Source organism: Macaca nemestrina, chromosome 14 (assembly GCF_043159975.1).
Source record: "Macaca nemestrina isolate mMacNem1 chromosome 14, mMacNem.hap1, whole genome shotgun sequence".
In the NCBI taxonomy this organism is placed as follows: domain Eukaryota; kingdom Metazoa; phylum Chordata; class Mammalia; order Primates; family Cercopithecidae; genus Macaca; species Macaca nemestrina.
In genome coordinates, this window is record NC_092138.1 from 107,570,499 (window position 1) to 107,596,995 (window position 26,497).

The window sequence follows — 26,497 nt, forward strand, 5'->3', positions numbered from 1 at the left end:
GTAACACAGCAAGACACCATCTCTACAAAAAGAAAATTAAAAAAAAAAAAAAAAAAAAAAACTAGCCAGGTGTGGTGGTGTGTGCCTGTAATCACGGCTACTTGGGAGGCTTAGGTGGGAGAACTGCTTGAGCCAGGAAGGTCAAGGCTGCAGTGAGCTGTGATCTCACCATTGCACTTCAGCCTGGGTGACAGAATGAGACTGTCTCAAAAACAAACAAAGCTGCAGTGAGCTGTGATTTCACCACTGCACTCCAGCCTGGGCAACAGAATGAGACTCTGTCTCAAAAACAAACAAACAAAAAAATTAATTTGAAATCACAACATACTGTGGAATACCGCATAGTAGTTAAAAAGAAATTAGTGAATTTATACGTGGAATAATATGAGGATTAATGTGGAATAATCTCTATATTGTTAAAAATGATAAAAATGCAGAACACTAATGTTTGTTATCATTTGTGTTTTTATTTTTATTTTCTGAGACGGAGTCTCGCTCTGTCGCCCAGGATGGAGTGTAGTGGCGCGCCCTCGGCTCACCACAAGCTGCGACTCCTGGGTTCACGCCATTCTCCTGCCTCAGCCTCCTGAGAAGTTGGGACTACAGGTGCCTGCCACCATGCCTGGCTAATTTTTTTTTTTTTTGTATTTTTAGTAGAGATGGTGTTTCACCGTGTTAGCCAGGATGGTCTTGATCTCCTGACTTCGTGATCCGCCCACCTTGGCCTCCCAAAGTGTTGGGATTACAGGCGTGAGCCACCACATCAGGCCCCCATTTGTGTTTTTAAAAAAGGGAGGAATGCAAATGAGTGTGTATGAGTGTGCTTGTGTGTACACACACCTATGATACATACATACATATATAAAATGTGCTTGCATAAGACATAGATGACCCCTGGAAAGATATGGAAGAAACCAGGAACAATTATTGTCTCTGGGAGGGGAATTAGGGGATGGAAGAAGAGAGACTTCATTTTCACTACAGACATTTCAGTTACCTGAAATTTTTTTACATGTATAAGTACTACATATCCAAGAAATTTACCAAGATTCTAATAAATACCACTTTGTTTGTATAACAAGGAATCAACATTTTGAAAGAGAATCCACTATAAAGTTCCTACCTACGAATTAGTTCCTCAAGTATGTTTAAGATGACAGACTTTAAAGAATGAAAAAAAATGACAGGGGCAGAGGGAGGGATTGTTCATTTCTACGGGGTAAAAGTTCCGATAAGCAAGTCACATAGGAGTGTATTGGTGTAACTTTTCCTTTGGCTCACTATGTTGTGGTACTAGAAATGGTATGCAATTTCAAATGTCACAAGGATTGTTACACTAAGACATTGTCTCACTATACGATCTTTATCTATGTAGACCTGCCCTTATTTCTTGTTTGCTTTTCCTTCTTAGAAAGTCATGCACGCTCACTTTAGAAACTCTGGAATGAACAAATATAAACGGGAAGGAAAATGAATTACCCACAATCTTGCCAACCAGTGACAACCACTACTAACATTTCCTTTCCAGTTTTACTTTCTTTGTTTTTACATAGTTGGGATTAATCTACGTGTCTTGACATTTTTTCCCCTTAACATTACATCACAGTTAAACCAAATGTGCACTGCTAGATAAACCCAACTTGGTAATGTTACATTGTTCTTTCAATATAATGTTAGATTCACTTTATTAATATTTTGTTTAGGATTTTTGCATCTATATTAAGACTGGCCTGAAAATTTGCTGTCTTATATGGTCTTTACTGAGCTTGGTACCAAGATTATGATAGCCTCTTAAAATAAATTGGAGGTAATAACCTCTTTTTCTATTCTCTGCAAAAGCGGATATAGGACTGGAGTTATTTTTTTCTTAAATTTTTGGTAGAAACTAGCCAGTGAAGTCATGTGGGTCTGGATTTTCACTGTAGGAAGGTTCCTAATTACTAATTTGCTTTTCAAAATAGTTATGAGAATATTCAGGTTTTCTATTTCTTCCTGTGTCAATTTTGTTGTCTTTTTCTATAAATTTGTTCACCTATAATTTTAATATTTTTGGTATAAATTTTTTCAAAATAATCTTGTATTTATTTACAAGACAGGATCTTACTGTTTAATGACAGGATCTGCAGTGTACCTCCTTTTCATTCCTATTACTATCTGTGTTTCTCTTCCTTGTTTTTATCTATTTCCTTGGAGGTGTATCAATTTTGTTAGTCTTTTCAAAGAACCAACTCTTGATTCTGATGTTTCTGAATTTCTATTTCATTAATTTCTATTCTTCTCTTTATTGCTTCTTTTCTTTCATTCGTTTCAGGTTTCTTTTTCTATTTCTTTTTTCAATTACTTGAGCTGAATGCTTAGCTCATTACTGTTCAGCCTTTCTTCTTCTTCTTTTTTTTTTGAGATGGAGTCTTGCTCTGTTGCCCAGGCTGGAGTGTAGTGGCACGATCTCAGCTCACTGCAACCTCCACCTCCCAGGTTCAAAGAATTCTCCTGCCTCAGCCCCCCTAGTAGCTGGGATTATAAGCACATGCCACCATGCCTGGCTAATTTTTATATTTTTAGTAGAGATGGGGTTTCACCATTTTGGCCAGGCTGGTCTTGAACTCCTGACCTCAGGTGATCCATCGGCCTTGGCCTCCCAAAGTGCTGGGATTATAGGCGTGAGCCACTGCGCCCTGCCCAGCCTTTCTTCTTTTGTGATATTTGAATTAGAGGGCTGTAAAATTTCCTTCAAATACTATTTTAGTTACATCCTCAAATTTTAATGTCAAATTTTCATTATCTTTCAGTCAAAATATTTTCTAATTTCTATGATTATTTCTTTTTTAAACCATGGGTTCAGAAACCTGTTTCTCAATTTCCAAACATATGCAGATCTTCTAGTTGTCTTGTTTTTTCCTAGCCTAATTTCACTGTGATCAGAGAACATATCACACATGATTTCGATCTTCTGATATGTAACATTTACTTTATGGCATAGTATAAGGTCAATACTGGGAAACGTTCATGTGTGATTGGAAGAAATACGTATCTGCAGTTGTAGGGTAAAATATTCTCTGTACCACCTGTCCATGAGGTTAAGTTTAACTGTTGTTTTAAATTTTCTCTACTATACATTTTTAAAAAATATATTTGCTGTTTCAGTTACTGAGAGTTAAAATCTCCCTCCATGATTGGAGATCTGTATATTTTTCTTAGTCATTCTTCAGTTTTGTATTACATATTTTGAGGCATATAGGTTTAGAATTGTTAAATCTTCCAAGTAAACTGAACCTTTCATCATTATGAAGTAATGGTTTTTATATCTAAAAATGTATTCTGCCTCATGTTAATATGGCTACACCAGATTTCAGTTGCTATTTGCATAGAACATCTTTCTCCATCCTTTTACTTCAAACGTTCAGTATCCTTGTTTTAGGTATTTGAGAAAAACCCATCCTAACCATCTTAAAGACAACAACTACTACCACTACTACTAAAGCCTTTAGTTCATTTACTGATATATCTGGGTTTAAATCTTCATCTTACTACCTGTTTTCTATTTATCCTCCTTTTGGACTTTCTACCCCTGGCAAACCCTGGACTTCTTTTGTCCCCTTTCCTCTAAAGGCTATCAACAACCCAGCTCAACCTTTAAGCTGCCACTGCCAGCCAGGCAAATGATGTCAGGGCGAAAGTGCTTGCAGGCGTTGATCTCTTCTGTTTCAATCTTTTCCCAGATATGGTCATTGATTCTTTTCTATCTTGTGCTCTTTGATGACTTTAGGATGGCCATTTCTTTATTTTAATCAGCTTTTTAAGTTACCTTCAGTGGGACAGTTGGTTCAAAGTACTTAGTCTGCCTTTACTAGAAAGGTAAAACGCTGCATAATTTTCCAATATAGGCATATAAGTTATCTGATTACTCTTCCAATGTTAGATATTAGAAATAATGTTGTTAAAACATTGTACATAAATCTTTCTTGCATTTTAGATCTTTTTCTCCTTTTCATTTCTTTTTCTTTTCTTTTCCTTTTTTTTGAGATGGAATCTCACTCTGTTGCCCAGGCTGGAGTGCAGTGGCACGATCCGAGTTCACTGCAACCTCTGCCTCTCGGGCTCAAGCGATTCCTGTGCCTCAGTCTCCTGAGTAGCTGGGATTACAGGCACCCGCTACCACGCCTGGCTAATTTTTTTTTTTTTTTTTTTTTTTTTTTTTTTGTATTTTTGGTAGAGACGGGGTTTTGCCATGTTGGCCAGGCTGGTGTCGAATTCCTGACCTCAGGTAATCCACTCACCTCAGCCTCCCAGAGTGCTGGGATTACAGGTAAGAGCCACCCTGCCCGGCCTCCTTAAGATAATTTCCAAAAACAGATATACTGGAGAAAACATTTTTAGGTCTTTTGATATTTCCAGCTATATTATACTGTTATACTACAGACCCCAGTGTTTGAGTGTGCCTATTTCTCTATATTCTCTCCAGCAATGAGGACTCCCTTTGAAATACCTGGCTTATTTGATATGTGGCTCTAAAATGTTTGTATTTTACAATGTTGATAAGGATAAACATTTTCACAAATGTTTACTACTCATTTGAATTTTTTGGACCATTTGGGAATCAGTGATTTTTATTTCTATGTGTATTCACATAAGGTACTTATAATTGGTTGCAGACTGTGGGGACAGCAACCTTCTGCCTTTGAGAATTTGCAGCCAAAAGCCAAAAGCATATTTCACCTTCCTGATGAATTTTGTGCATGCTCTGCAGAACAGGCTGTCTGGGGCCCGAGTCAAACAGTAGCATCTTAGGCCGGTGTGGTGGTTCATGCCTGTAATCCCAGCACTTTGGGAGGCCAAGCCAGGAGTTTGAGACCAACATAGCAAAACTCCATCTCTACTAAAAATAAAAAAAAAAATAAAATTAGCCAGGAGTGGTGGTGCATGCCTATAATCCCAGCTATTGGGAGGCTGAGACATGAGAATTGCTTGAACCCGGAAGATGTAGGTTGCGGTGAGCCTACATCACACTACTGCACTCCAGCCTGGGCGACAGAGCAAGACTCTGTCTCAAGAAAACCCCCAAACCAAACCAAAACCAAAACAACAACAACAAAAAAAACAAAGAGCAAGCAAGCAGCCTGATCTTGTTGAGAGGGTCAGTGGCGTGAGTAAAGACCTATCATCCATTCACTCATTCAATCCATGTTTACTGAGGTCCTGCAGCACACAGTCTATAGCAGATCTATATGAAGGGTAACTTGCTATGGGCTAGCAGGGGAGAGAGATAGTAAACAATCACTGAGAAAAATATGTAATTCTAAATACGGGCTGGGTGCAGGGGCTCACATCTGTAATCCCAACATTTTGGGAAGCCAAGGTAGAAGGATTGCTTGAGGCTAAGAGTCTGAACTGCTGGGCGCAGTGGCTCACACCTGTAATCCCAGCACTTTGGGAGGCCAAGGTGGGTAGATCACGAGGTCAGGAGATAAGAGACCATAGAGACGGTGAAACCCCGTCTCTATTAAAAATACAAAAAATTAGCCAGGTGTGGCAGCACGCGCCTGGAGTACCAGCTACTCGGGAGGCTGAGGCAGGAGAATCATTTGAACCTGGGAGGCGAAGGTTGCAGTGAGCTGAGATTGTGCCACTGCACTCCAGCCTGGATGACAGAGTGAGACTGCGTCTCAAAAAAAAACAAAAAACAAAAAAGAGTTTGAGAGCAGCCTGGCCAATACAGTAAGACCCCATCTCTAAAAAATAAGAATAATAAATAAATGAATAGATAGAAACACACGCACTGGAGAAAAAGTAGTATGCCGTATGGCAGAACACAATGAGGAACTCAAATGAGGGGTGGATCAGTTTTAAGCAATGGGGGACAGGAAGATCACGGTGGCCTCTCTGAAGACAGGACATTTAAACTGAGACAAAGAATGAGAAAGAGTTATTAACAAGAATGGGGGAAGGAGCGTTCCAGGTGGAAGAAACAGTCTGTGTAAAAGCCCCGAAGCAGGAATGACTACAGACAGTCTGCTGCCTCAAGCGCAGTTTCACACGTCACTTGCCCTTATGTCAGTGGGAGTATGGAGGAGAGGATGGCAAACGCACAATTTGGAAACTCTGAAGAGAGAATGAACAAAGTTAACAAGTTTTAAAGTTCTCAACATAGCATAAGGAATCACTACACTGCTTCCTGCTAGAATAAGCAAATGGTTAAAATTCTCTAAAACCTGATGTCTGAATAGTGATACTGACAGGGCCAGTTGCTTTACATACGAAATAGCCTTTGCTTCAGAAAAGGCCTCATACTTCTAAGCTGTTTCCAGGGATGCTCCCAACTTAGGAAGACACAGTTTAACAGGAAAATATTAATCACAAAGTGCTAAACAGGATGCAGCCTCTCTACCAAAAAGCACAAAATCAATCATTTCACTTTGGAATACACTTTTGGCACGAAGACTGCAGTCTGCCTTGGAAAACAGTCACTTCAAATCTGCCTAGGGAAACCAGATCAGTGAGCGTTTCCAAACACATGACTTCTAAGCAAGTTTGCAACGGACAAAGCGGGCACGGAGCGAGGCGGCCAACGTACTGTTCTCGCGGACCAGGCAGAACTCCCATGCGCTCTGGCTCTCCAAAGTGCTGTCCAGGTCAACGGCGACATTGGGCTCGCTCTGCTTCTCTAGGCGGTACTGAGGGCCTGGAAGATCAAAGGGGCAGGAGGAGGGGAGGAAGTCTGAAACAGTGAATTTAACATTTAAAAAACACCATATACTGGTGAAAAGCTGATAAAGCCTTAGTAAAGTGTTAAAGTCTGTCTTAAGGGTCTAGCTATCCAAGATGGAAGTTTGGGGGTTCTTTTGCATAAGGCTTCACATACTCATCTGTTCTATTATCAGGTCTGTTTCCACTCAGTTCTCCCTGAAACCAAGTAAGAGGTAAATGGGCTTTGAGTCAGAGTGACCTGGAGTCGTACATGGCTATATCATTTCTCAGATACGACCAGGTCACCTACCCTCTCTGAACCTCCGTTTCCTAATATATAATGTAGGAACAGTTATACCTTGAAAGATTGTTGTAAGGATCAGAGGTGACGTAGGAAAAATGCTTATTAGAAATGTACCTGTCTCACAGGAGGCAAAGGTACTTATTAATAATTATGTAATAGTAAATTACAATCAGGAATAAGATATGTGTAGAACTCTAATATAACAACAGTCCAAAAAATTCAAAACAAATTGTAAACAGGTAAGCTTAAATAAAGCTCATATGACCTGGCATTCATATGCAGAAAAATTTTTTAAATTAAAAAAATCTCAGATTCCCGAGTTATGATGATGAAAAGACAGTGACTACTGATTCACATTTTTGTTGACACATTTATGAAAACACAAGAGACAAAGGTTCCATAGTACTGGAAGCCAGGAATACTAGCTCCCTGCATCACAGAGAGGGTTCTTCTGGCAGACCTTAATAAAACACTGCAGCATTTTATACATTTATTCATGTATTTCTTTGTCAACCCAAATGACAATCTTGTTCTTCTCAGATAACACCTAACGGGTCCAATGATCAGATTCAAAAGACTGCTCCTGTGATCTGTTAATGGTTATTGAAAGGATTAGAGGCATAAGAAACTGTCTTATTATTTTGACTGTGAAAGGCGTGTTTGGTCAGACAGAAGGAGAGGTGAGAGATCTGAGGGAAGCATCAGAGGCCGCGCAGGGCTCCCAGGCGGAACACGTATTTTTAGATATGTTCTTCAGCTGTTGTCAGCTTGTGGATTAATCACATCTAGTGCTTCTCTATCATCAGTATGAGGCATTTCACTCATTTCCAGTCATTCTCTTTCCCATGTTCTATGTTCAGCTGTAGCACTGTAGAGATTCATTTCAGTTTCAGGGTATATTTGATCTTTTCTCTAACTGGTATTTCATTAGCACTTCTGCCTATTCTGAATTCTTACATACATTCTCTTACATACATTCAGTCCTTTTTACACTACTTAAAGCTTTTAAACCTTTGTAAGTAAACAAATTCTTAAAACATATACAACTATTTAAGCATATACATAGAAGTATACATAGTTCTTTTAAACTCTAATACACTATATTTACATCAAAAAGGTATTGTGTTTTTTAAAATTATAGGTAGTAAATTCATTTTTAAAAAAAATTCTAATTTCAAAAGTGTTAAATAGGGCCAGGCATGGTGGCCCCCACTTAGCGATTCTCTCAAATCCCAGCACTTTGAGGGGACCGCTTGAACCCAGGAGTTCAAGACCAGCCTGGGCAACATAATAACAATAACAAAAATTTAAAAATTAGCCAGGCATGGTGGTGCGCACCTGTAGTCCCAGCTACTCGGGAGGCTGAGGCAGGAGGACTGCTTGAGCCCAGGAGCTGGAGGCTCCAGTGAGCTATGATCATGCCAATGTACTCCAGCCTGGGCAACAGAGAGAATCCCTGTGTCTCTTAAAAAAAAAAAAAAAAGTATTAAGTATATCAAAGTATGGAAGGAAATGCAGATAATTCTTGTAGTCTCTACTACCTATCACCTGTCCATGCCAATAATTTTCAATTAATAGGCACATCTGCTATTGATCAGTAGATGATGGCACATAATACGGGGTGGAAGGAATCTTAGAAAGCTGAACCTTAAGAAAACAGCTGTGGGCCCCCTTAGTCTAGTAGAGGAAAGGGAGTTACCCCTGAACCCAGAGGGCTGCTTTCTAAGACAATGGCCTATTAAACAATCTCTGACTGCTCCCATCTCCAAAACCTCCCAGCAACACAGTGTGTAGAAGCCACTGACATCCACTTCTATAAATTTACGTGAAATCTGGGTGTAAAGTTTAGCTGTAATAATTCATTTCTCAGGCCGAGTATGGTGGCTCACATCTGTAATCCCAGCCCTTTGGGGGAGCCAACGCAGGAGGATCACTTGAGGCCAGGAGTTTGAGGCCAGCCTGCGAAAACATAGTGAGCCTTCATCTCAACAAAAAAAAGTTTTTAAGTTAGCTGGGTGTGGTGGTGCCTGCCTGTAGTCCCAGCTACTGGAGAGGCTGAGGTGGATCTCCTGGGTCCAGGGATTTGAGGCTGCAGTGAGCTATGACTGTGCCACTGCACTAGACCCTATCTCCAAAAATTTTTTTAAAAATAATAGCCCAAATTTGGGAGCAACCTAAGTCTAACACAGGGACTGATTAAATATTATGAAATACCATAAAAATATTAAATGTGATGGTACAAAAATATTTAATTTTACAAAACACATAATATGCTAACTTTACGAGAGCAGCTAATTATAGCATATTTTAAATTATAATTATAAAAATACAACTTATAATTTTTAAAATAGTAGCAGAGTGGGGTGACTACAGTTAACAACAATGTACTATACATTTCAAAACAAGCTAGAACAGTGAACATGAAATGTTCCCAGTGTATAGAAATGATAAATACTCCAGGTGGTACCCAAATACCCTGACATTACACATTCTATGCATGTAACAAAATATCATGTGTACTCCACAAATACATAAAAACATTATGTATGAATTTTTAAAAGGTAAATCTAAGCAAAAAAATATGTAAAGGAATAGAGGAAAAAAGACTAGGAGGTTATTTCTAAAATGTGAATGGTAGTTATAATTGATAGTGGAATTAATAAGTGTTTTTATTTTTCCTTTGTGTTTTTTTGTATTTTTCAAATTTGCTATAATAAATGAAGGCCACTTTTGTAATTTAAAAACACCAGATAAACTTAAAAGTTCTCCAATTTCTTACTATGCCATTTTTTTTGAGGCTACTATATAATTAGCACACACTGTGGCATCTCCAATGGGTCATTCACATGCAGTAATTTAATCAAAAGCAGACAGGATCTGTTTATGTAGACATATTTTCATGTGAAGCTAACCCTGCACCCTGGCATGTGTATTCTGAGAGCAGTGCACAGGCTGTTGGGCTTCTCAAGCTGTCAGCCTACCTGACAGCTGGATTATATATAAGCTACTACTTTCCTGATTACTGGGAACTAAGGCCTGGCTGCATCAGGAGGAATTTCAGGCCGGTCTCCTTTGCACATTTTTTCCTACCAGTCTTCGCAGCTGCCTGGGAAACGTGGATCAGGGAAAACAGGGAGTCAGGGAGTACCAGGAAGGATCCCTTATCCTTAAAGACCACTCCCTGCTCCACTCTCAAAGCCACAAATGCCATCATCTGACATTTATTTTATTTCTTGGATCTTACAGACATTTCTATTAAAATTAGTTGTCTGAAAGTAGCTTCTTGGACTTTGTCCTATGAAGCCTAGTCTAATGACGACTTTCATTTAATACATGCTTACTATGTGCCAAGCATGCTATATACCTTGCCTTACTGAATCCTCACAGCAACCCCCAGAGGCATATTAGCCCCAGTTTACAGATTGGGATGCTGATGAAGTAACTTGCCCAAGATCACAAAGGTAAAAAGTAGGAAGGGGGAAATGAAATCCACGGGGGTCTTCTGGCTCTAAAGCTGTCTGCCTTGAACCCACCTTCCTCCTGCAAACTATAAATTACTGGCCAATTATAAAGAGGCCACAATTTATACCATAAATACAGGTTTTTGTAGATCTGTGGATTCATCCAGAATCTGAATCACTTAACTTCTATACATTCAAAATGAGAATGATCTGAAACTATGTATTTTAACAAAATTCACACATACCAAATATTTCATGCTCTGGCTGCATTCTGAGTCCACTGTAGTACCACTGCCTCTTATGAAAACATGATCAGATGTGATCACCTTATCTTTCTATCCATCCAGGAAGGCCCGTCCATCTTTCCTTAGGAATATTGCTAATAGTCTATGCTCAGTTTAGTCAGTAACTGAAAATCCGCGCGTTTTCTGCCCTGGGTACTCCCTGCTTATCCATCAAAGCTGAAGAACAATTTGGAAACCCACTTCTGAACTTAGCAAAGGACCAATGGGTAACAACCTGTGGGAAGGCAGGGTGGTTAAGCTGCATATGAAACTTGGTATCTAAATCCAAATGGAAAACTGCTTTTTATAAATCTGCATTTCTCTCCATAATCCTCACCTGAATAGTGGACATTTCACAGAGAAAGATTATAGTATTTTACACATTTTCCCCCTCAGAAAGGCAAGGCTGATAACTTCAGGTCATACTGTGTAATGAGAGGAAGAGTATATACGAGAGGTAATATAGCCAGGTGGTTAAGGGCATAAATTTGGGGCCCAATTGCCTTGGCCTAACTCCTGGCCAAGCAATTTTGCTGTATGACTTTGGGCCAACTTACTTAACCTCTCAGTTTTCTTCATTATAAAACAGGGGATAATAATAGCACCTACCTCCCAGGACTGTCTAAAGATTTAATGAACTAATAGTTGTAAGGCAGTTGGAACAATGTCCAACACATTCATAGTGTGATTTAAGTATCAGCTACTAATATCAACATCATCATCATCATCATCATCATCATCATCAGACTGTAATAATACTAAGAGATCCCAACAGCATGGACAATCTAACTACCACCATCACAGGCCCTACTATGTGACAAGTGCTGTGCTAGCCCTTTTATGTACAGATCATCTCATTCACTCTTTGGTCACCCTAAGATGTAAAGAGTATAAACCCACTTAATGGAGGAAAAACTGATTTATAGAGGTTAAATAACTTGCTCAGTGTCCCTCAGGAAGTAGTAGAAGTGGGAGAATTCATACCGAGGGCTGCCCAGGCCTGCACTCTCTGTATTGCTTATGAACCACAGCATCTCACTCACACAAAGTTCTTAATAAATGCCTGTTGACAGTCAAGATTATGATAACCCAGACCTACTATATATCAAAGTACAGTCTCCATCAAATACTTGTTTAATTTTTAGGAGGCTGACACGGGAGGAAAATAAAAATAGCAGCCAAAAGCCATTTCAAAAAGACAAACTGTGAGGTCAATTTCTATGAATATACTTTTTGCCAAAGAAATGATTATATAAAATATAAAAGGCTCTTTCACACTGAACAGCACAAGGTTCTCAAGGCAACATCCACACTTTGGAAAGAGGATTTAAAAAGTCACAGCTGCGCATGAAGCCACATGCCCTCCACTTCACAGCAGAGAGGAACACAAAAGGAAGATTTTGGGAAGCAGTTACTCTGCAGCGACGAGAAAACCTGCTTGGGCACTCCAGTGATGTATTTATTGCAGTAATACCATGCCACCAAATGGCCTAGGAACAAAATATTGCTTTGGGCACTTTGGGAGGGTTCCAAGTTATAATACCCAGGCAGGATTTTTATGGGATTTTGTAAACCCGAGGCAAACATCTCAGCGCATAAGTTTCAAAGAAAATCTGTAGAATCTGTTGGTTGGTGGCTACATGCTCAGAGCAGCTTCCTTGATCCCTTTAACCCCTGACTGAAACGTAAAAGGTTTTAGCATCCAATTCTTTAACAGCTGCAAGCCAGCTGAAAGCTGAAATCCAATGGAAAGCAAGTGCCTGCCCAAGTCTGAAGAGAGGGAAGACATACTGTCGCCTCTATTGCTCTGTGTCTTCTTTCTAGAGACCCATGGGAGAAACTTCTTTCAGATCCTGGTATCAGGAGAAGTTGTACTTCCGTGGAGCAAAGGGCTTGCTTTTGTATCTTTACAAAGTTTAACATAAATCTTGTAACTAGTTGCTATCATGTCCCTTTCTCCTTTGCCCATCAGGAAGCTCAGCACTGAATGTTTGCGTGACTATGATGACCTGGACATGCATTTCTCTGCCAGCTCCTCCTCCTGGGGACTCGTAAACTTGTCGTTTAATCTTTACGTTACTTTTACTCTCATATAGTTTATTGGTTCGTATGTATATATATTTTTTAAGAGGTGGGTCTCGCTATAGTGCCCAGGCTAGAGTGTAGCAGCTATTCACAGGTGTGATCCCATCACTGATCAGCACGGGCGTTCTGACCTGCACATTTCCGACATGGGCCGGTTTACCCTTCCTTAGGCAACCTGGTGGTTACCCACTCCTGGGAGGTCACCATATTGATGCTGAACTTAGTGTGGACATCTGATCGGCACAGCGCTGATCTAGGCTATAGCCCAGAAATCCTGGGCTCAAGCAACCCTCCCGTGTCAGCCTCCTGAGTAGCTGGGACCACAGACACACAACACTGCACTCAGTGGTTCGTGTATTTTAAAATCTATTACAATAATTTCAAATATTTTTGGGATCAAGGTAGGATATAGATGAATTAACTTATCATTATCATTGCTGACCATACAAACAAGTTTGAGAATCACCTGTGCAAGGAAAAATGACAGTCAAAGACTGAACACTTTCATGGTTATGTCTTCATGTCAATTGTTTTCCATTCACCAATTTAAAGAGCTGCTTTAATCTGAAAGAGCTTCTCGTAGCCAGAAAAAAACTAAGTGTGAGCAGTAAGAGGAAATGCTAGGCTTGAGCAAAGCATCCCTGGTGTTTGTGCCCTGAGAGGGAGTAATGCTGCCAGCTATGCATCCTGGGGAAGGAATTTAATCTCATCTGTAAAATGGGGATAACAGAGCTTCCCTCAGAAGGTTGCTGTGAGGATTAAATGAGACAATCCAGGACTTCCCTTAGCAAAGTGCTCAGTCAATGAGAGCTGCTATTATTGCGAATACAGACTGAAACAGAAACCACTGTGATAAGGTTTAGGTAGATCCCTAGCCTATGAGTCACAACAGGCTCACAGCTTTACCAGAGAGGGCACACCGGGGCAGGGAATGCTGGCATCAAAGCGAATGTCTGTCCTCTTTCCCTCATGTGTCCAAAGTAGGGGTGCAGGGTGCATATCTATTTAAACAAGCTTGCTTTTAAGCTGCAGGCGGCATTTAAGATTAGAGACTTGCTCAGTAGCCAGGATTCCTACAGTTCCCTAGTCTCTCAGGTCCTACAAATACAGTCTAAAAATGATGAGTAAATGTCAGAACCCACAAAACAAAACATGGCAGCACAGATATCAAAGGACACGTGACGCTGGCTGTGAGCTCACATGTCCACCCCACACACCCTTGGCTTCTTCCACACTGACCTTCCATGGTCCATGTGGGTTCTTCAGTGCCTCCTGGTCTCTGCATGTGCCAATCCCTCTTCCCTCTTTTTCACCTAGCTGTGAGTCCTCCTTCAAGACAACCTGGTTCAGATGTTTCCACCTCAGGGAAGGGGAGGGTGGGGCTACCTGTCCCCTTCTCTGTGCTCCCACACAGCGCCTTGTTCCTACCTTGGTAGGAGCACTCACTGGGCTCTTCTATAATTTACCTGCTCAAGCTGTCTTGCTGCCTCCCGCAGCCTCGAGGCAGGGATGAGTCATCTCTGTGCTTGGTGCATTGTTGATGCTCAAAAAACGTTCACTAGATGGATGTTGGATGGTAGTGTAGCATCACATGTCCTTTGATATCTGTGTCATGGTTTGTTCTGTGAGTTCTGACACTTACTTGTCATTTTTAGACAATATTTGTAGGACCTGAGAGACTAGGGAACTGTAGGAATCCTGGTTGCCAAGCAAGTCTCTAATCTTAAATGCTGCCTGTAGCTTAAAAGCAAGCTTGTTCAAGGGGGAGCTGAGGCTGAGAAGCTTGGCCCAGACTGTTGGTCAAGATTTGGATTTTCTCTTATAAGCAACAGATGCTAACAGAGCAGGGAAGTGACACAATCAACTTTATATTTTGGTGAGATTCTTCTGGTGGCACTGTTGACAATGGGCTGGAGACTTATGGCAGGAAGACCCATTCCAGGAGGATTGTGCCAAGCCTTGACCACTCTGCGGCAGGGGCTGACTGAATCTGCATTCCTCACTGAGCCAAGCCACTATGCTGATGCTGTCTGTATCAGAGCTCAGACCCAACACCAGCTATTCTAAAATGTCTGCATTTAGTGTCAGCTCCATCGCTTATAATTCTTCCTCTAGGGGCAACTACAATCATTTTCTGCTTGATCTCAATATAAGCACTGAACTATATTCAAGTGATAACCGCGGTAGCTTATACCCCCTCTGAGGCTCAGATAGGATAATTTGGAATTTAAATAATAAAAAAGGAACAAGCTGACATGACAATAAGGTCACACTTTAGCTTCTTCTGAGCCAATACACCATTTGCTCTCGGTGAAACAGCTGAATATAATCAAATTAAATACAATTCCTATTACAAAAGAAGAAAGACCAAGGCTGTTCCAATAAACCAATTCTCCTGCCTAGTTAAACCACAGAACCTTCAGGAAAGGTTTTGAAAGCATGACCCATCAGTTCTAATTTTTAAAACTTATCCTTTCAGTCAACACTAGAAAAAGGCCCATTCCAACTTTTATCTTTGCTACAAAGTGCTGTTATCTTGGCTTGATGTCAGGAGCTCTATCTCTCTTTCTGCTGACAAGCAGAGACGAGAAAGATAAGATTGGAAACGAATCTCACTTCTCTGAGTAAATAAATAATCAATACTCATCTAAATGTAAATGAGAAGGTAGCCCCCTCTGATAACAGCACTCTTATCAGAGAGCCAATTTTCTTCAGACATTTGGCCTCAACCAAATCACCATCATTCAGCCCCAGCCTAATGGCAAAAAATCGTAACTAAATTGAACCGATCACCAGAGATCAACTAAGTTCGGCCCTGGCCACTTCAGGTTCAAATGTTTGGGAATGCAATTTTGCCCCCATTAACTTTCAATAGCAATGAAGAACAGACTGGTCAAGGGGCCAGTCGGTGCAATAAACAAGGCCCAGCAAGGGGGCTGGCCAGAAGATGAGGAGGAGGAGTGGGCTTCAGTGCTTAAACAACAACAGTGCCATCACGGAAGCAAGCCCCAAAACTGTGAAGGGAAGGCCGCCTCTGTGGGCTAAGTAGACGGCATTCTTTCCTCTATCTAAGGCTTAGCTGAAACTGAGAAGACATTTAATTTGGCGAATGATGATGATGATGATGAAAGTTTATTAAAACAAATATAAAGAAAAAAAGAGATATTAAAAAGCTACTGTAGCTCAAAATAACCTAAGGTTCAAATGATCAATTTCCTCCAACTAATTTGACTCAGACTTACATCTGACCCAGCAGTGCCGCACTGACCTGATTTTACTGAAAGAAGACGCCGTCTACAAGACAAATCACTTTCAAACCACTGCACTGGGGTTTCCATTTCTTTGCTGCAAGACTCAATTCACTGCTGATGAGAGTATTGGGGAAATTATGACCATTATTGATAGGACAGCAAAACCACTTTCACACAGCAGTCTTCAAGTCGACAGAAAGCTTGCACTAGACCATTAATGAAGGTGTCAGCTAAAACCAGAAATTAAAGACAAAGACTGGAAGAAGCCTAATTTTTAGAGCATGTTAAGGACACCAGACACACAGAAGCAGCAGCCATTTATCCTCTTAAGAGTAACAGAGCCTAAATAAGAATGAGCAGAGGAACGGGCTACTCTACTTATGGTTAGGGAAAGAAAATGCTTTTTTTCTTGCCTGGCCTTGGAGTTCCAAGGCCGTAGGCTCTCCATATTATCAGCTCACAATCTTCATCAGCCAAGGGAGGAGATGGTTGGCGTGAGACAGAACTACCCAGTGTTTTACTATCTCTAATGCTGCTGTGAGCATCTAATCCTAGCAGGCAGATGTGTGGCAGTTGGAGCGTGGGTTTTGGAGTCAAAACGACTTGGATTGAAATCCTGGCTCTTTTACAAGTTATGTGACCCTGGGCAAGTTAGTGGATCTAAACCTTCATGGAGTAATTCCACAGATTATGTGTAACACAATGCGTCGCACATAAGCACTTAATAAAGGTCAGTTATACTGCTACACAAATTTGACAAAATCATCAACTTGCCCTTTTTGGAAACAAGTCAAATATTGCTTCATTCCTGGACTATAATAACAGCATCAGCAACTGACATCGAGGACTTTCCTGGCCCTTAACAACTTGCTTTCCACGCATTTGCTTTCCGCATCTTCATAAAACTCTATGCGGTAGGCCCTACAATAATCCCCACTTTACAGAGGAGGAAAATAAACCATGGAGTGGTTAAGTCACGTACCCATGGTGAGACCAGGACGAGAACGCAAGTGTTTCCGATTCCAAAGCCTGTGCTCTTCACCACTCTGCTCTGCTGTATCCCATACAGAACAGTATAGGTTTTGAACTTTGGGTTAAAAAAAAGAATTGTAAGGTTTAGATGATTTATCAGCTCAGAAAGGAGTAAAGATGCTGGGTGGGAGGCCAGGCAGCAGGAAAGAGAGTAGGAAGTTGATCTTGAGGGGGTCAAAACTGAGAGTCCATCAACTCTCACAGCAGGCATGTTACATATGTGAACACCAGCTGCTTGCCCTGATTTTTCCAGGGTTGGGGTGGGGGTTCTTTTTCTAAGTTAAGTGATTTACAGACTTATGGCCTCATTCCACAGTTCTGAAAGTGTGATTTCTTTAGGGTTTAACTATACCCATTTCTAGTCTTGTTACAACTTTTTTATTGCGATAGAAAACATTTACTGGAAATATGTTACTGCTATTACCAGGTCATAAAATAAAAAGAAAAATAGTTTATGTATTGCCATCATTTTCAATCATCAATCAGAAAGTGCCAAGAGGAGGAAAGGAAAGGGCGTACAGCCGAATTTTCTTCTTTGTGTGGGAGAAAATGTAGGAGCATCATAATTCTTTAGAACAAATTTATTCTTGAATACCTAGCCTCACGAATGGGCTCCGGGGAGGAGCAGGGAGGCATCCTTTTGGCATATCCCCTCCTCTCTGCAGCCCTGCCCGAATCCCTGTCAGAATTAAGAGCTCTTTAATCCCACCTTCCTTGGGACCTTGCTTTTCTCAGTGCACTGAGCATGCTGAATTAGAAGTACTTTTGTCTATTTGTCATTCCCCCCACCTAGCCAGCATCAGGGCACTCATTGAAGACGGGTTGGGGGGCTTTCAAAAAAAACTCAACTCTGTCTTCCCAGGGCTTCAGCATAGCAAAAGGCTCTTTGTTGGTGCTCAATAATCTTTGTTAAATAGAATGACTTCCACAAGGTGGCACTGAAAATTGAACTCGACAATCTACTTCTTCTAGCTAATATTCGTATCCTAAGAAATATTAGCCCAAGTATACAATGATGTATATTAAAAGATGTTCATTACAGTAGTGTTTTAACATAAAAATTTTCATACAAACTAAATATTTACCAGTAGGAAACTATTAAATAAATTATGGTATATCTATACACTAGGTTGTCATACGGTTGTTATAAGAATAAGTTGGTTGGGTGCAGTGGCTCACATTACATCTGTAATCCCACATCACATCTGTAATCCCAACACTTTGGGAGGCACAAGTGGGAAGATCACTTGAAAGCGGGAGTTCCAGACCAGTGAAACCCCATCACTACAAAAAAAAAAAGAAAAAAAAAATTAGCTGGTTGTGGTAGTGTGGAGCTGTAGTCCCAGCTACTTGGGAGGCTGAGGCGGGAGGATTGCTTAAACCCAGGTGTTCAAGGTTACAGTGAGCTATGATGGTTCCACTGCACTCCAGCCTGAGCAACAGAGCAAGACCATCTCTAAAATAACATAAAGCTAGGTTAATAAGACATGGGAAGAATTCTATGATACATTACTAAATTTATAAGATATAGAATGTATAGAGTAAGCTACATGTTAGTAAAGTAAAACCCAAATTACATAGGTGCACTGATATGTGGATTTGTGAAATACACACCACAATCTGGAGGGTCATGAACCAAACCGTTCTCACAGCTGTTCTTTTACCTATAGTAACCTGTGGGACAGAGGAAGGTACAGCAGCAAAGAAGACGGCTTTTGTTTTTACTTTATAGATTCCTATCATGTTTGGGTTTTTGACAGTAGATGATTATAAGTATTACATTTATTTTAAAAATTCAATTTTAAAAAGTGAGGTGGAACAATCTCAGAGATTATTCCAGCTAGACCAGACTAGGGAGACTGTGGCCCCGGAACCTCCTTGAGTCTCCTCTCACACCATCTGGCTCCTCACACATCATGTAGGCTCAGTGGCTCTGGAGAGAGACCTAAACAGTTGAGGAGCCAGGAACTAAATTGGGATAAAGCCTGTTCAAGGGTTTCTGAGGTCCCCAGTCAAGTCACAGGGAGACCACAGAAGCTTCCAGTGCTGCTTAAAGGGGCTGAGCAGGCAAAGCTGAAGAGAACTGACTGGAGCATCCGGGGTCGGACTACAAAGACTGTTTACAGCTGGGTGCAGTCGCTCATGTCTGTAATCCCAGCACTTTGGGAGGTCAAGGTAGGGAGGATTGCTTGAGGTCAGGAGTTCGAGAACAGCCTGAGCAACATAGTAAGATCCTGTCTCTACAGAAAATAAAAATTAGCCTGGTATGGTAGCACACACTTGTCTTAGCTGCTTGGAAGGCTGAGGTGGGCGGATTGCTTGAGCCTAGGAGATCAAGGCATGTAGTGAGATATGATCACGCCACTGTGCTCCATCCTGGATGACAAAGCAAGACCTTCTCTCTCATATATATATACACATAATTAGTAACAAAAACTGTTTACAAAGTCAGGCCACAACTGCAGACCAAGGGCCAGATCCCATTCACTCTTGTTATCACCACGGCCTGATAACTACGCCCGCCCCAACCTCCTCACGATTCTACCCAGAGCCACAGAAAACAAAGGGTGTCCCATATGTCTCTGACTGGTCTTCCTCTAGGGCAGTTCTGAAGCCTCCAGGCAGGTTTTGAGATAAGTGGTGGTCAGGAGTCCATCCCTATAGCCTGTGGGTAGAGAAAAGGTCTGGATTTGATCCCTGCCTAAGCTTAATAAAGTGTGTATCTAGGGAATGTTCTGCAAACTCTGCGGACCCCCGCACATTTGAGACAGTATGATGTAATGCTTATAAGCCAGACTCCTTCGGTTTGAAGTCCCAGCTCCACCACTCACACGTTATGTAATCCTAGGTAAGTTACTTAGCCTTTCTGTGCATTACTTTCCCATCTGTAAAAACAGGATAACAGCACCTGTATCTTAGAGTTGTTGCAAGGATTCATTGAATTAATACAAGTAAAACGGGTAAGTAGAAAGGATGCCTGGCCCACAGTTTTCACCAAGTCTGTAGCTTTAGCTGCATTGTCCCTATGCCTAGGTTACTGCTTCTGCTTTCTAAGCAGCACTTGGAAACAGAAGGGTCTCTAGTTCTCCAGCAGGGGCTGAAACCTCCAGGTCAGCCTTACTGGCCTCATCTTCCTCCCCTCTAATGATATGATAATCCAGAAATACCCTCCTAACCATGCCGTATCAACCATCTGTGCCTTTGCTCATACTAGTTCCTCAGTTTGGAACAACCTTCCCTCTATTTCAATTCTTTAGTCTATGTTTTTTCCCACTCAAGGAATCAAAACTCGGCTTAGATGCCACTGTCTCTGGACTTCTTTGTGCAACCCACACTAAAAAGATCTCTTGTACTACATATATGCAAGTTGAGAATATATGCAAAGAGAGCACATTTCAGCATCCCTACATTCCTAGAACAGTTTCAGCATACAGGTATGTTTAGTGATTATTTGGTGATGAAACAAGCCCAGCCTGCTTAGCTACCACCCAACTCTTCCTCCAAAGTACACGTGGAGCTCCACCTCCACCTGACTCCAAATGTCTCCACTGTTTGGAGATTCCCAACTCTGACTGGGTTTTCTAGGGATGGATGGAACTAGCATGGATCTAGCTGACTCACCTGGACATTGGCTGGAGAATGGAAGACCATCATTGACAGGGTCCTATCCCTCATCCCAATCAGTCTGGTTCTCTTACCCAGACCCATCTTCAGTAGCCACCTATCCCAACATGTATCCTACCAAAGTTACCTGAGCTACAACACACAGGCCTAAGTGGAGTCCACTCAATATCAGAACAAGAAGAGGTAACACATGTACAACCAAAAACTTCAAAACTTGCAGAAGGTTGGGAACCACTGGACAGGAGCCTCATACACGCTGTCGTAGGCAGAGAGTGTGCGAGAAGGCGAGACCCTTCACTACCATGAGGAGTGCTAATACTCTACATCCTGTCACTATGCAGCCAGCAGGAATGTACTTCTCTTTGGAGAAAGGATGTCCCATATTATCTGTAAAAAAGGACATTTTTTTTCCTCCTTGAAATCCAGATTTCACTTGTTAGAGAGGTTGGAAACCTTTACCACTGTCCCTAAGAATCCAATTTTTCAATCCAATCTGTTTCTCTTGAGTCACTGTGACATTACCAAATTTTACATACAGTTATCTGTTGCTCTGTAAAGAAATACAGATGGTTTTGTGGAAATAAACAGCCATTTATTTTAAACAATTGTAAAATAGTTTATGGAAACCAGTGGGGTAATGCATTCAAATAAATGCCAAAACTGGTTGATGGGGATCCAGGGTGCTAAATCACACCGCGGAGGAATTTAGCTGTGGGGAACAGATAGTAAATCCAGAGTGACAGAATTTCCCGTGATGGCAAAGGTTTCTGACATCCAGTCCAGTACTCAAAACCCACAGCAGTTCAAACCCATTTTCCTTAACACAGCCTTGACAGCCAGTGAAATTAGTGAATTTAGTCACAAGCACCTAAGGACAAAAGACAGAAGAAACAAAAATGAGACTTCATTTGTCTTCAGCCTTCTCTGAGCTATATAAAAGTGGTGATTCCAACCTGAGTCAGTGGAGAGCAAGCTAAGAGCCAACTGTTTTCAGTCAGCAGACTTTGTTATGATATATTGGAATCTGAAGACTTTCATTCAAATCTGCTTATGTCAGAGGCTTGGGTAAACTACTTCCTCTCTGAACTTCAGTCTCTTCCTGTTAAATAAGGATAATACAGTAGTTGTATGTACTTGACAGGATGTTGAGCAGATTCAGTGAGGCACAGGATTATTCTTTGGCGAGCTTGATACCAATGGCCCTGGTGGAAGGGGCTCTAGCCCTGGGTGGGACAAAAGGCTACAGGGCCTCTTTAGTGACTTCTACCAACTCTTCAGGGAAGCACCACTGCCAGTGAATGGCTGGACCAGCCTTTGCAGGAAGAGAGAGAACTCTAAGCCCTTTTTTGCTTCTAATTTTACAGACAATCAACTATAAACTTACTACCCTTCCATTCTCAAACCAGCTTTTTTTCCTTGTAACTGGGCTTCCAATGATGACACCACGATTCACCCAATGAATTAACTCAGTTGGTTCATCAAACATTACTAAACTCCTACCATGTGCCATGTCTTGAGCTAGACACTGCAGATATGAAGATGAACAAGACTCTGAATCTGGCCTCTAAGGACCTGGCATAGTGTACACGGCACTCTCAAGTTTGGACTACTTCTTAGCCTTCCCCCTTTTTGTTGACGTTAAATCAGCTCCCAAGTTCTGCAGACTCTACCCGCTTAATACGTCTCCCTTGTATTCCTTCTCACTCAGGTGGCAGTAATGGTTTCCTAACCTTCTCCTGGCCTCCAGCCAACCACTCTTCACCCTATTGTTAGAGAGTGCTCTCCAGACCCAAATTCTGGTAGATTCAAGGTATCACTTTCATACAATCCTTTCACAACTTCCTTGCAGGCTACTAGTTTAGACGCAAATTCCTTACCTCACTCTCAAGGCTTTCTATCCATCCTAATTTCTTGTCCATCTATGTCCTCTATGACCCAAACTAGTCTCACTGTTCAGTGCATGTATGTCCTGGTTTCCTAACTCCATGTCACTGCTGTGCCCTTCCTTTCACCCAGACTGACTCCTTTAGCTTGTCAAAATCACATCCCTCCTTTTTGATTATCCCCTAAGTCTTATCTTTTCTCCTTCTGACCCCATGACATCAGGCCCAACCAGAGTCCCAGACCGGCCTCCTTCCTTTTCCCCACAATAGGGAAAGTTGTACCAGTTAACGTCTACAGGCTCTGCTTCAAGGCAATAGGATTTCTATAATCCCCAGCCAACCAAAAACAGGGCTTCCTTTTTAAAAACTCTAGCCTTGGCCTTCATATCTTATTCAGGTAACTGTCCTTGCTCCTGGCCCAGTCCTGCCCAGAATGCTGCCCTCAGGCCTGGTGCCATGCTAGGTTCTCAGTGTGCCTCTCTGAAAATCCTGCCCTGCCCTCTGACGTTGCCTGCCCGCCTGGATTTCCTTGTGCATAAATCAGACATTTAATTTATCTGAATTCAACCATACTTGCTAGGTAAAAAGAGGAAAAAAAAGAGGGAGAGACCTGACCAAGAGCACAATTTAAGCAGTTGGGAGAATTCCACTTGCCATGACTCTCAGCGATCCAGTGAGCCCCAAGAGTGTGAATATGCGGCAGGAGTCCAGAATTCATCTTTGCATTTACAAGGTTTGCATTACATGGAACCTTGTAAATGTGTGATAAGTGACTAACTGCATTAAATGGGTGGATGATAGTATCTCAGTCTTTATAGACCAAGTTTGATTTTAGCATTTAAAAATATGTACTTTCAGCTGTTATGATGCTAGAGAAAAAAAGCTGTGTGAATTTAATGAGAAAAATTAAATACATTGCCTCTGATGGGCATTTTTAAAGAGATTTTTATTTCCTACATGTAATTTTGACAACGGGATTTTTACTCACCTGTTGCCTTTGTGATCTAACCCTGGATAAGCTGTGGCTCTTGGTACGGCCACCCCCGGATGCTGAGCATCATCTGCTTCCCTGGTCCTTGCTGCCAAGACCTGCAGTTCCCCCGCTGTCCTTATGGCCCCCTGCTGCTGATTGCCCATCTGCCCTGTTCCCTGCTGTGGGGGCCAGATCCTTCAGAGACTGGCTCCACCTGCCAACAGGGCTTCTCTCTGCCTGCCCCATCTTCCTTCTAATAACCATTGTGCCAACTGAGGTTGTGTTTCACAAGCCTTGGTAAGTACTTATTAATTAATTAATTAATTAATTATTTTTAATGTAAGTAAAGAGACCAGGCTTGAGGACTGCAACCTGGGAACATAGATTTAGGTTACCCTAAAAACACTCCCAGCACTTTAATTACCACTACCCTGTCCAGCTTTATAATAGCCATTTAAGCTCTCACCTCAGTACCTTCTACTAGGTTAGTAGGACTGTGATGGCGGGGTCAAGCACTACCACCAATTCATGAGACCTTTGGAAATTACTTAAGTGCTCTAAGCACTGTTTCCTTATTTCTAAGTGGGGAATGATGATAATTTCTAACTCATGTGGTTATTATATAGATTAAATGAGATAGTAACACATGTAAAGCACTTAGTTTGGCACATAAGTGCTCAATAAATAGCAACTATTTCTTAATACATTAATACAATTTTGCACATTTTGCCATGTTCAACTCTGAAGCTATTAAACAGATAAGAAGCTGAATTATATATCCTGTTTTATTTTAAGCCAACTGTGACTTACAACCGAAGATGTGAAAATACGCTTCTCTTTGTGCTACAAACAAAACAAAAAGATAAAAGCAATGGGAAAATGGCAGAAGAGGAGACGTGGCTGTCAGCCATTTTCCTTTCTCAGAGTTTTCTTTCTCGTTAGATCTATTATCTGGGAGCTGGGCTGCCCTGCTGGCTTTCCATTTGCCTTGCTAATAACAGTAAATCCAGCAGCTTCCACTGCAGTTCCTGTCTCCTTCAGCTGACTCCCAGGCCAACCAGCATTTCCTCTCTGCTAATGTCAGATGTTCCCTGGGAAGTCCTGCTGAAAAGAAAATTTATGACTAAAGTTTCTTCAGCTTTTAACCCTTCTGCATATCCTGCTCCAGATGCAGGGTACTCCAGAGGAACGCTAGGTCATTCCTACATGTGTACTCCTATGTTCTTGCTGATGCTCTGCTGCTCTGACAAGGGGCCTCGGACCCCTGGAAAAGCCCAAATGAGCAGCTGGGCAGACAGATGCACACATTCTGAGCTGTACCTCATATGTGGACTCAATTTGAGCTGGGTTCCTTAGCAGCTAGAGTCTCTTTTGAACTATAACTCAAAGTAGTCATATTCATACAAAAAGAGCATTAGATCACAAAACTGTGAGTCTGACTGGGTTTCATGACTGAAACTGAAAGGAGGGGACAGGACTAACATTTACTGAGTGGTAAGATAATAACAGCAAAGACTTACTGGGTCCTTGGTGCTTTGCATGGATCTCTGCTTAATTCCACAATAATGCTATGAAGAAGACATTATTATTATTTTCATTCATAAATAAGGAGTTCAAACGGGTTAAGAAACTTATCAAAGAGCTAGAAAAAGTAACAGGAGGCCGGGCGCGGTGGCTTATGCCTGTAATCACAACACTTTGGGAGGCTGAGGCGGGCAGATCACCTGAGGTGGGGAGTTCAAGACCAGCCTGACCAACATGGAGAAACTCTGTCTCTACTAAAAATACAAAATTAGCCGGGCATGGTGGCGCATGCCTATAATCCCAGCTACTCAGGACACTGAGACAGGAGAATCGCTTGAACCCAGGAGGCGGAGGTTGCGGTGAGCTGAGACTGTGACATCGCACTCCAGCCTGGGCAACAAAAGCAAAAGTCCATCACAAACAAACAAACAAACAAACAAAAGAAAATTAATAGGAGCAGGGGTGGAACCAGGTAGGTCTTCTAGAACTCAGGTCTTAAGTAAGCTCCACAGTTAAGGCTACCAACCAGAAGACTATGATCTCATGGCTGGGACCTTATTTTATTGAAGAGGAGACTAAATCAAGGAGCTCAAAGACAGAGAATGACCAGTATAAGCTAAAAAAGGAAGCATGATCTTCTGATCCGCAACAGCCACCTCCTAAAATAAATCCTCCAAGGGTCGCAGAAGAGGAGAATACACTGACTTAGGCTTTCAGGAGACAATGCGGTGGCACTCCACAATCTCTTCAGCGGAACAGAGAACAATGGCTGTCTGCCGAGGTTCAGGCTTGCTGGCAAAGGTGGCAGTGGTGCAGCAGCCACTGCCAGGCCCTTACAGACCTTATGTTCTTGGCACAGGAGGGTCTCATCACAGGGTTTTCATTTTAAGTAAGTTCAAGCCTTTGGGGATGTCTGCATGCTGGTTCCATGGACTTTCCTATGACCTCTTCTGTGCCTCGCCACAGAAGTTAAGATGATATACTTAACCAGATCAGCAAAGCTAGTAAACTAATTTTTGTCCCAATTTAAAAAGAAGTAAGAATGTCAAAACGTACATGTGACAGCTGTTTGGGACTCTAATGTTATGGAAAAGCAGCTGTTTTCATTTATATTTGAGATATTAGTCATCCTTAGAATGGGACAGAGTATCCAGCTAATAGCTTATGCTTCAACCTACGGAAAATACGGGTCACAGAGACAAAGTGTCGGCAGAATCACAATACACTGACTATACTCATATAACATATTGGTCTTAAAAAGTTTGAAAACGTTTATAAGCAGCAGCAACTATTTAATAATGATGTTCTCAGAGAAATCTGACATCCAACATGATGAAATGAATGGTTTGCTTTTCGGAGAAAGGGCGTTTTCAAACAGACAAAATCCACATA

At 41.5% G+C, this 26,497-nt stretch overlaps 1 protein-coding gene across 8 annotated transcripts in view; it reads right to left on the reverse strand.

The window, feature by feature from the left end:
- LOC105463925 (MAPK associated protein 1) overlaps window positions 1-26,497 on the reverse strand; it is a 270,742-nt gene that overhangs the window by 60,788 nt on the left and 183,457 nt on the right. For 6 of the 8 annotated variants that reach the window (XM_011711357.3, XM_011711355.2, XM_011711362.3 and 3 more), the window contains one exon: window positions 6,572-6,679. The exons of the other annotated variants lie outside the window; for them this stretch is intronic. In XM_011711357.3, coding sequence (XP_011709659.1) covers window positions 6,572-6,679 — 108 coding nt within the window. The remainder of the gene's footprint in view (window positions 1-6,571; window positions 6,680-26,497) is intronic. 8 annotated transcript variants of the gene reach the window in all.